The sequence below is a fragment of the Chiloscyllium plagiosum genome, chromosome 26, assembly GCF_004010195.1.
Source record: "Chiloscyllium plagiosum isolate BGI_BamShark_2017 chromosome 26, ASM401019v2, whole genome shotgun sequence".
In the NCBI taxonomy this organism is placed as follows: Eukaryota; Metazoa; Chordata; class Chondrichthyes; order Orectolobiformes; family Hemiscylliidae; genus Chiloscyllium; species Chiloscyllium plagiosum.
In genome coordinates this window covers 1,964,911-1,975,741 of record NC_057735.1, presented here as the reverse complement: position 1 = coordinate 1,975,741, position 10,831 = coordinate 1,964,911, and the positions used below count along the sequence as shown (strand labels likewise).

The following is a 10,831-nucleotide window of genomic DNA, read 5'->3' as shown; positions in this document are numbered from 1 at the left end:
GGAGTGCTGCACTGTCAGAGGGTCAGTGCTGAGGGAGAGGGCACTGTCAGAGGGTCAGTGCTGAGGGAGTGGGCACTGTCTCAGGCATAGCAGGCAAATTGTCTTGTTATTCTCCTTCTGCCAATTTTAATCTTATAGCATTTCCCATTTGGGTTCAATAACACATCCCACCTAATGGATTGGGGCAAATGTTGATGACAGAGTCCTGAGGTTTCCAAAACAGAAATGAGGAGCTTAAAGACAGTGAACCATCATCAGCTCCACAGAAACTGATGCTTTGTACAGCAGCTTTCTCCCACACATTGAGGTGCACAAGAACAGGAGGAAGCCATTCAGCCCATCAAGCCTGTTCCACCCCCCAATGAGATCATGGTTCCCAGCTCCACAACCCTTATTATCTTCAGTTAACCAAATAAATCAATCAACCTCTGCTTTAAAATTAAGAATTGATCCAGCAATAATTGCTATTTGCTTCTGCCATATCCTGAGTCACGTTTCGTCATTTCACTTCTGAAATACCTGGCTTTCATCTTAAACTCTGCTCCTTGACTGACTGCCCAGGCAAAGAAAATGGCTTCTCCCAGTGTGCTCTGCTCGTTATTTCAAAAACTTTAATCAAATCAAATGATTTGTGCAAAAGACTCTGAACATTTACACTGGAACCTCTGGTCATGACCGTGAAACTGAAGCTGAGTTTGGGATCATCACCAAAGCCCACGTGAAAACCTCGTCTACCTCACTCAATCCGAGAGGCCACACACAATCCAGACATGGTAAATCCAGCCACTTACGCTCTTTGTAGATAACTCCAATGAGTACCTCAGGCTTGGTGCTCACCAGGATGATGGGCCTGTCTTCTGTTGTTTTAGGAAGTAACTGCACCTGTTGAGACAGTTCCAACTCCAAGCGATGGCCCTCATAAATAAACTCTTGATTCTGAGGGGAGATGTTAGTCTGTATGAAGAGAGCGTCCATCAATATGTTGGTTCTGCAAAAACGGAGAGGCAAGATTTTGATGTAGAGATGATGAGATGGTAGACACTAACATCTCTACTTCTGATAGAATCCTCGCTGATTTTTCATTGCTTTTATTGTTTTATTTTCTCAGTTTTGGTTTGGAGCTGCAAACTGTGCACTTTGAGCTGAAGGTGACCTTTGGCTGTAGTAGATTGAGTTTTAAAAAATGAACAAACAGGCTGTATTTTTTTGTTTGTAATGCCAGGCCTGAAAGTTAATTGCAGGTTGGTTCTTAATCAAAGTGTTCCATAGATGCTTTGGTACCAATGGAAAGTATTATGTCTAACCAAATAGCAGATGGTTAGTCATTAACAAGGTTGGAAATTAAACCCAGCAGGTCTGGAGGGAACATGATGGTTGAACAGAGAGGGGCTTAGAGATCAAACTTTTTTTTAAGACTGTGTTTCCAAGAGAACTTTTTTGTCACATGAAGGTTTGAAAGGTCCCTGTCCAACTCCCACTTTTAGCCACGGGAAGGTCAGAGAATAGAAACTATGTACCACTGACTTTCTCAGAGTGAACTGTAAAGGTGACCCTGGTTTATGTTGTCAGAAGATCAACCAGTTACCTTTGCCTGTGGAACAATGCATCATGGAAACCACTTCAGTTATCTGGCCGCTTTTGTTATTGTCTTTTATTTCTCCCTGTATTAGGTTTGTTTTTCTGTCTTTTGTGTGAATGGAGCTGAAAACAAAGGTTATTGGGTTTGCTTTCTGCATCTCCCATCCAGTTGCAACCTGTGTGCCTTGCTGTCTAAGCTCCCGTTGATCTGTAAGTTGTTGTTTGCTATGGTCTGCTTGTACAGCTTGCAAAACAAAACTTGTTACTGTACTTAGGTACACATGACTACAATAAATTAAAACAAATTAAACCATAGACATCAATTTGATTATTTTGTTGTTTAATTTAGCCCTTTTTCACTTACTGCATTATCAAAAAAAAAGTTATATTTTTGTTTAAGCTATAAACCCTGTATCTAGAACTGATTATTTAGGTCTGGGTTAGCTTTTTGAAAATGTCTGGCTCAGAACCACTGGGGTAAATTTTGAGCATTTCTGCTTGTTTTAATATTTCTGTGTTGCTTATATCGAGGTAGAAAAGCTGTCTGTCTCTGTGTCCAAGCAATTTCTTTCTCAATTCTTCTGCCTCCATATATTTTAAATCAATATCCTTATGACTAGAGCTACTAACAATCCAATCTTACAAACATTCACTGAGAGGAAGGGAAGGGCTGGTGAGTACATGGGGACCATAAGTGCAACCAAACAAGGTGTGATAGCACGCCTGGGAAATCTTTACGTGCAGCTTTTGTGAATCACTTTCTCAGCTCCAGAATATCTCTGAAGGAGTTACTCAAAGTGGTGTCCCAGAACCTACCATCTTCAGCTGCTTCATCAATGGTCAACATTAACCAGTTTGGGCCAAAGGGCCTCTCTCTGTGCTGTAGGATTCTCTGAGTATATGACCTATCCTCCATTATAACATCAGAAGTGGGGATATTTGCTGATAATATTTAACAGCATTTGTGACTCCTCAGTAATGAAACTGTCCATCTACAAATGCAACATGGCAAGGATAACATCCAGTCTTCAGCTGATAAGTGACAAGTAACATTCACAACACACAGGTGCCAGACCATGACCACCTTCAACAAGAGAGAATCGAACCATCTCTCCTTGAGATTCAAATCGCAATACAACATGGAATCAATCAGAATCAAATCCTGAGGGTTACCATGGATCAGAAACAGTACTTGACTTCCCATATAAATACAGTGGCTACAAGGAGCTGGTCAGAGTCTAGGAATCTGCTGGGAGTAACTCAGTTCCTGACTCTTCAGCATTTCCACCATTAACAAGGCACAAGTCAGGAGTGTGATGGAATACTCCCTACTTGCCTGGATGGGGGCAGCTCTATCAACACTTAAGAAGCTCAACGCCATGCAGGACAAAGTAGCCCTCTTGATTGGCACCACCTTCAACATTCACTCCTTCCACCAGCAACTTGGAGTGCCAACAGTGTATACCATCTATAAGTTGTGCTCCAGTCACTCACCAAAGCTCCTCTGACTGCATCTTCTGAACCAGCAACTACTACTATCTGGAAGGACAAAGACAGCAGATACATGGGAACACCACCTCCTGCAAGTTCTCCTCCAAATGACATTTCAATTAGAAATATATCACTGTTCCTTCAGTATTGCTGGGTCAAAATCCTCAACTTCCTTCCTAATGGCATTGTGGGTATCCCTACACCCTAAAGAATGCAGTGGTTCCAGAAGGCAGCTCACCACCACCTGATAAAGGGCAATTAGGGATGGGCAATAAATGATGGGCTCACAGCCCATAAAAATGAATACGCTGTACCTGAAAAAGGAGTACTTGTAATTCTGGAAGATCAGACTGTCCTAAAGTTGACTCCTTTTACACAATTAATAATTCAACCTTCTTTTTAAGTATTGCTCACTTTGAGACTTTGCTGTCAAACAAAGAGGTTTAAGACAATTTCAGGTCCGAAGAGCTGACACTACAACTATGGTCCGTTCCAGGATGAAGTCACAATTTCAATTAAAGACAAGCATCGAATCACTTTGATAACAGTGGAGGAAACCAATTTGGCACAAGGAATGATCATCCTTTTAACTGGGGTTTCTGGTTAAGGACACGATCATGTTAGTCTCATTCTGAAACAGCGGGCTTGCTATTAAAAACAATGACATGTGATGAGTCGTGATCCTTGGAGGGGGCAGGTGTTTGTTGTGGAAACACAGGATTATTAGAGTAAAGAAGGAGACTATTCAGCCCATCAAGTATATGGAATGTTCCGCAGAGAGCTGGCCATTGATCCCTGTAAGCCTGAAAGTCGATTTCCTTCAAGTCTCCATCCAATTACTTTTAAGAAGAATTCCTTGTCTCTACATCCCCCATCAATGTGGCCAGTCTTCACTCTTCCTCATATCCCCTGTATCTTCCTCATATCCCTCTGTATCTTCCTCATATCCTTCTGTATCTTCCGCGTATCCCCCTGTATCTTCCTCATATCCCCTTGTATATTTTGCCCGGAACATTGAACTGTTGCCTCCTGGTCCTTGGATGACCAGTTAATGGAAACTGTTTTTCTTTATTGATGTTATCTGTTATTGTTATAATCATGTGCACCTCAATCAAATCTTTCCTCAATCTCCTTTACTCCAAAGAGAACAAGCCTGGCCTAACTCCAACCTAACCTTGTTACTAAAATCCCTCATCCCTGGAAGCAATCCAGTAGATATCCCTGAAGAGCCTTGTATCTTTCCTAAAATGTGTGGAGACCAGAACTGCAGAGACTTTTTTATAAAGTTCTGGTCAGGTCACAACTGAAGATTCATCAAATCTTCCTTAGTTTTGTACTCAATACTTCCAGTTATGAGGACAAAGATCCCATAAGCTTTGCTAATCATTCTCTCAATGACACTCTGGTTAGATACACCACTAAGACTGCAGCAACTCAATAATGTACCACCGTCTTCTCAAGGGTCCTTAGGAAGGATGGTAAAATTAGTCACCGGACCCCGAAACATTAACTCTGTTTTCTCCCCACAGTTTCTGCCAGACCTGCAAAATTTCACCAGCAACTTCTGTCTTTGTTGCAATAAATACTGGTCTGGCCAGTAATGTTCTCTTCCCAGAAACAAATGTTAAAAACCTGCCCTGCTATCTTCAAAGATAATGCACAGTAATTAAGGAAAATCAAAGCCATCAATGAAGAATAAATGTTAATTTCTTCTCTCTTAAAGTTGTGCTCAAACTATTATGTGATGCAGAATTGTATAGATGGATAGTACAGGAAATGTCTTAAACTGACTGAGCGTGTTCATGGATGATCCCTGGAATGGTAGACCTAACATACGATGAACGGCTGAGGATCCTGGGATTGTATTCATTATAATTTAGAAGGTTGAGGGGAGATCCAGTAGAAACTTACAAAATAATGCAAGACTTAGAAAGGGTGGATGCTGGGAATTTGTTTCCGTCAGGCAGGTATACTAGGACCCATGGGCATAGAATTAGAGGGAGTCAATTTAGAACAGAAATGAGGAGACATTTCTTCAGCCAGAGAGTGGTGGACCTGTGGAATTCATTGCCACGAAGCGCAGTGGAGACCGGGACGTTAAATGTCTTCAAGGCAGAGATTGATAAGTTCTTAATCTCGCAAGGAATTAAGGGATACAGGGAGAGTGGGGGTAAGTGGAGTTGAAATGTCCATCAGCCATGATTAAATGGTGAGTGGACCTGATGGGCCGAATGGCCTTACTTCCACTCCTATGTCTTATGGGCTGCAACTAGTATTTCAGATTTGTGAAGAGTTAAGACACATAACTCAGAGCTGTAACAACTCTGAATCACTCATCTAAGACAGTGGTAAGTATTGTTTCCTTGGGGCCATTTTCAGTAAATACAGTACACTTAATACAACACTGACAGCTGGACATGGGAACACCACCCCAGCAAGATCAACTCCCAGCCATTCACCATTCTTTAAGTCACTGGATCAAAACCCTGGAACTCCTTCCCTAACAACATTAGACCATAAGGAATAGGGACAGGAGGAGGCCATTCAGCCTCTTGAGCCTGGTCCTCCACTAAACAGGATCATGGCTGATCCGACATTCCTCATGTTCACTTTCCCGCCTTTCCCTGTAACCCACGATTCCCCGTCTGATCAAGACACTCTCTATCTCAGAATTAAATATACACAGCAACTCTGCTCCCACGGTTCTCTGTGGCAAGGAGTTCTAAGTCTCACAACCCTCTGAGAGAATAAATCCCTCCTCATCTCAGTTTAAAATGGTGCCCCTTTATTCTGAGACTCTGCCCTCTGGTCCAAGACTCTCCCACGAGGGGAAACATTCTCTCAGCATTTACCCTGTCGAACCCCTTAGGAAGCTGATATGTTTTAATAAGATTCTTCTTAACTCATTTTCCTAAACTCCAGTGAGTAGAGTCCCAGTCTGTTTAGCGTTTGCTCATAAAACAATCCCTCCATCCCAGAGATCATCCCAGTGAACCTTTTCTGAACTGCCTCCAATGAAACAACCTAAGGAAACTTAGCTAAGGGGACCAAAACCGCTCACAGTGCTCCAGATGGGGGCATGAGATAGCTTTGGCAAATAGAGTTAAGGAGAATCCAAAGGGTTTTTACAAATTCATTAAGGACAAAGGGTAACTAGGGAGAGAATAGGGCCTCTCAAAGATCTGCAAGGCGGCCTTTGTGTGGAGCCGCAGGAGATGGGGGAAGATACTGAGTATTTTGCATTAGTGTTTACTGTGGAGTAGGACATGGAAAATATAGAATGTAGGGAAATAGATGGTGACATCTTGAAAAATGTCCATATTACAGGAAGTGCTGGATGTCTTGAAATGCATAAAAATGGATAAATCCCCAGGACCTGATGAGATGTACCCTAGAACTCTGTGGGAAGCGAGGGAAGTGATTGCTGGGCCTCTTGCTGAGATATTTGTATCATCGATAGTCACAGGTGAGGTGCTGGAAGACTGGAGGTTGGCTAACGTGGTGCCACTGTTAAAGAAAGATGGTAAGATCAAGCCAGGGAACTATAGACCGGTGAGCCTGACATCGATGGTGGGCAAGTTGTTGGATGGAATCCTGAGGGACAGGATATACATGTATTTGAAAAGGCAAGGACTGATTAGGGATACTCAACATGGCTTTGTGCGTGGGAAATCATGTCTCACAAACTTGATTGAGTTTTTTGAAGAAGTAACAAAGAGGATTGATGAGGGCAGAGCAGTAGAAATGATCTATATGGACTACACTAAGACGTTCCACAAGGTTCCCCATGGGAGACTGATTAGCAAGGTTAGATCTCATGGAATACAAGGAGAACTAGCCATTTGGATACAGAACTGGCTCAAAGGTAGAAGACAGAGGGTGGTGGTGGAGGGTTGTTTTTCAGACTGGAGGCCTGTGACCAGTGGAGTGCCACAAGGATCGGTGCTGGGCCCTCTACTTTTCATCATTTATATAAATGATTTGGATGTGAGCATAAGAGGTACAGTTAGTAAGTTTGCAGATAGCACCAAAAATGGAGGTGTAGTGGACAGCGAAGAGGGTTACCTCAGATCTGGACCAGATTGGCTAATGGACTGAGAAGTAGCAGATGGAGTTTAATTCAGATAAATGCGAGGTGCTGCATTTTGGGAAAGCAAATCTTAGCAGGACTTATACACTGAATGGTAAGGTCCTAGGGAGTGTTGCTGAACAAAGAGACCTTGGAGTGCAGGTTCATAGCTCCTTGAAAGTGGAGTCGCAGGTAGATAGGATAGTGAAGAAGGCATTTGGTATGCTTTCCTTTATTGGTCAGAATATTGAGTGCAGGACTTGGTAGGTCATGTTGCGACTATACAGGATGTTGGTTAGGCCACTTTTTGAATATTGCGTGCAATTCTGGTCTCCTTCCTATCGGAAAGATGTTGTGAAACTTGAAAGGATTCAGAGAGGATTTACAAGGATATTGCCAGGTTTGGAGGATTTGAGCTACAGGAAGAGGCTGAATAGGCTGCGGCTGTTTTCTCTGGAGCATCAGAGGCTGAGGGGTGACCGTATACGGGTTTATAACATCATGAAGGACATGGATAAGATAAATAGACAAAGTCTTTTACCTGGGGTGGGGGAACCCAGAACTAGAGGGTTTACGGTGAGAAGGGAAAGATAAAAAAGAGACCTATGGGGAAACCTTTTTACGCAGAGGGTGGTACGTGTATGGAATGAGCTGCCAGAGGAAGTGGTGGAGGCTGGTACAATTACAGCATTTAAAAGGCATCTGGATGGGTATATGAATAGGAAGGGTTTGGTGGAGGGATATGGGCCAGATGCTGGCAGGTGGGACTAGATTGGGTTGGGATATCTGGTCAGCATGGACGAGTTGGACCGAAGGGTCTGTTTCCATGCTGTACATCTCTATGACTCTATCACTCTATGTGGTCCTCCCAGCACCTTACAGTAACACTTCCCTATTCTTACACTCCAACCCTCTTGAAATCAGGGCTAACGTTCCATTGCCCTTCCTGATCCCCTGCTGCCCCTGTGTGCTAGCTTTCTGTGTTTCATGCACAAGTTCTCCCCAAGTCGCTTTGTGATGCAGCTTTCTGAGGTTTTTCTCCACTTAAATAATATTGTATCCTTTCATTCTCCCTTCCAAAATGAGTGTTTCATTTACCCACATTAAACTCCATTTGTCAACTTTTTGCCCACTTATTTAACCTATACATCTATCTCTCTATAAACTGTTTATATCCCTCTCACAACCTGCTTTTCCATTTATTTTTGTGTTATCTGTAAATTTGGCAACAGAATATTCACTTCCTTCCTCTAAGTCATTAATATATGGTGGGTGCAGTTACACCAAATGGACTGTAACAGTTCAACAGGCAGCTCACCACTGCCCCAGGGGCAATCATTGCAGGTCCAGTTCGCGAAGCCCACCCTCATGGAATGAATAAAAAACACTGTTAGTGGATTCAAAAGCCATATTGAAGCAAGAATAAGATTTTTCACACAGTGAGTCATTAGTGTATGGAATGAGCTGCCTGGAAATGTGGTGGAGACAGGTTCATTGAGGTATTCAAGAGGGAATGGGATGATGATTCAGCAATGGGTGTACAGGGATGTAGAGAAAAGGCAGATGATTGTCACTAGAAAATAGAACCAGTGCAGGCACAATGGGCCAAATGGCCTCCTTCTGTACCATAATAATTGATAAGATTTTGGGATGCCTGGTCAACGTGCATGAGTTACACTGAAGGGTCTGTTCCGTGCTGTATGATCCTATGACTCAATTGTCATCTTTAATAAGTGGCAAGACTAGGAAAAACATGTTGTTCACCAGCCACTGAAAACTGATTGATTTGATTGTCAAATGTACTCAAGTAGGAAAGTACAAGAGTACAGTGAAAAATGTATACTGTCCCCACTCAAGGCACTACTTCAGATACAAGCACCGAGATAAGAATGAGGAAGAAAGAAAGAACAATGTCAAAAGCTAAACATTGCAGTAATTATAGTATAGTGTAAAACATGTGAAATAAAACTCAAAATTATACATTGCAGACCTTAGTTTTACGCAGAAAATAAAGAATGTTCAAACTCCAACATGATATAAATTCAGGCAAATTAAAGAGAGACAATTTCAACAAGCCTGCAATCAGAGGAAAGCAGCTTTCTATGGTTTGAAATTAGGTGACAGCATTAATTCTCTGTCTCTCTTGCACTCTCCAATACACCAACCCATTGGAACTGAGGAATCAGTGAATTTACATGATCATGGAAAGCAAAATGATCCGGAGAATGAAGCAGTGTCCCTCTGTTCAAGCTCAAGATATTTTCTGAACTTGCTACACATAGGATCATTAGATCTGAGAGGACACAGACAAACACAAAGGCTTACGTGTTGTAGGAGTGGATATAGGTTTTGACCATCAGAGCCTGCTGCAAAGAGAAGATGTGGATCACTGTTCTGTGGAGAATGTCATTGGCTTCTGCAAAGAACTGGTCAAATCCCCAACATTTGGTCTGATCCACCTCCAGGATATTGGCAAGGATGGGAACTAACAAGTTCTTCAAACCCCTGGAGGAACACAGCAAAGGAGGAAAAGGAGGCACAAGATCAGGTACACTCGTCAATGGTAACTACAGAGGTCGCTCACCAAAGTAACAGGAGAAACCACAAACTCAAAAAAAAGACAGCAGCAGGAACTAGCCATTTGGCCCATCATATCTGTGAAACTATTCAAAATGCTCATGGCTGATCTTCTAACTCAGCACCACATTCCTGCTCTCAGAAACAATTTCAGGAGCTGTATCCCAGTGAGAGTCAGCACCTTCAGGAACTGTACCCCAGTAAGAGTCAGCCCCTTCAGGAACTGTACCCCAGTGAGAGTCAGCCCCTTCAGAAACTGTACCCCAGTGATAGTCAGCACCTTCAGGAACTGTATCTCAGTGAGAGTCAGCACCTTCAGGAACTGTATCCCAGTGAGAGAGAGCCCCTTCAGGGACTGTATCCCAGTGAGAGAGAGCCCCTTCAGGAACTGTATCCCAGTGAGAGTCAGCACCATCAGGAACTGTATCCCAGTGAGAGAGAGCACCTTCAGAAACTGTATCCCAGTGAGAGTCAGCCCCTTCAGGAACTGTATCCCAGTGAGAGTCAGCCCCTTCAGGATCTGTATCCCAGTGAGAGTCAGCACCTTCAGGAACTGTATCCCAGTGAGAGTGTCAGCCCCTTCAGGAACTGTATCCCAGTGAGAGACAGCCCCTTCAGGAACTGTATCCCAGTGAGAGACAGCCCCTTCAGGAACTGTATCCCAGTGAGAGACAGCCCCTTCAGGAACTGTATCCCAGTGAGAGACAGCCCCTTCAGGAACTGTATCCCAGTGAGAGACAGCCCCTTCAGGAACTGTATCCCAGTGAGAGACAGCCCCTTCAGGAACTGTATCCCAGTGAGAGACAGCCCCTTCAGGAACTGTATCCCAGTGAGAGACAGCCCCTTCAGGAACTGTATCCCAGTGAGAGACAGCCCCTTCAGGAACTGTATCCCAGTGAGAGACAGCCCCTTCAGGAACTGTATCCCAGTGAGAGACAGCCCCTTCAGGAACTGTATCCCAGTGAGAGACAGCCCCTTCAGGAACTGTATCCCAGTGAGAGTCAATCTTTCAGGAACTGTATCCCAGTGAGAGACAGCCCCTTCAGGAACTGTATCCCAGTGAGAGTCAATCTTTCAGGAACTGTATCCCAGTGAGAGACAGCACCTTCAGGAACT

General features: G+C 43.4%; 1 protein-coding gene across 1 annotated transcript in view; it reads right to left on the bottom strand.

The window, feature by feature from the left end:
* The window catches only part of LOC122562920 (serine/threonine-protein kinase TBK1-like), a 44,138-nt gene that overhangs the window by 16,598 nt on the left and 16,709 nt on the right, over nt 1-10,831 (bottom strand). Inside the window, exons 8-9 of the mRNA XM_043716223.1 lie at nt 9,464-9,643; nt 792-988 (exon numbers count right to left, since the gene is read on the bottom strand). Coding sequence (XP_043572158.1) covers nt 792-988; nt 9,464-9,643 — 377 coding nt within the window. The remainder of the gene's footprint in view (nt 1-791; nt 989-9,463; nt 9,644-10,831) is intronic.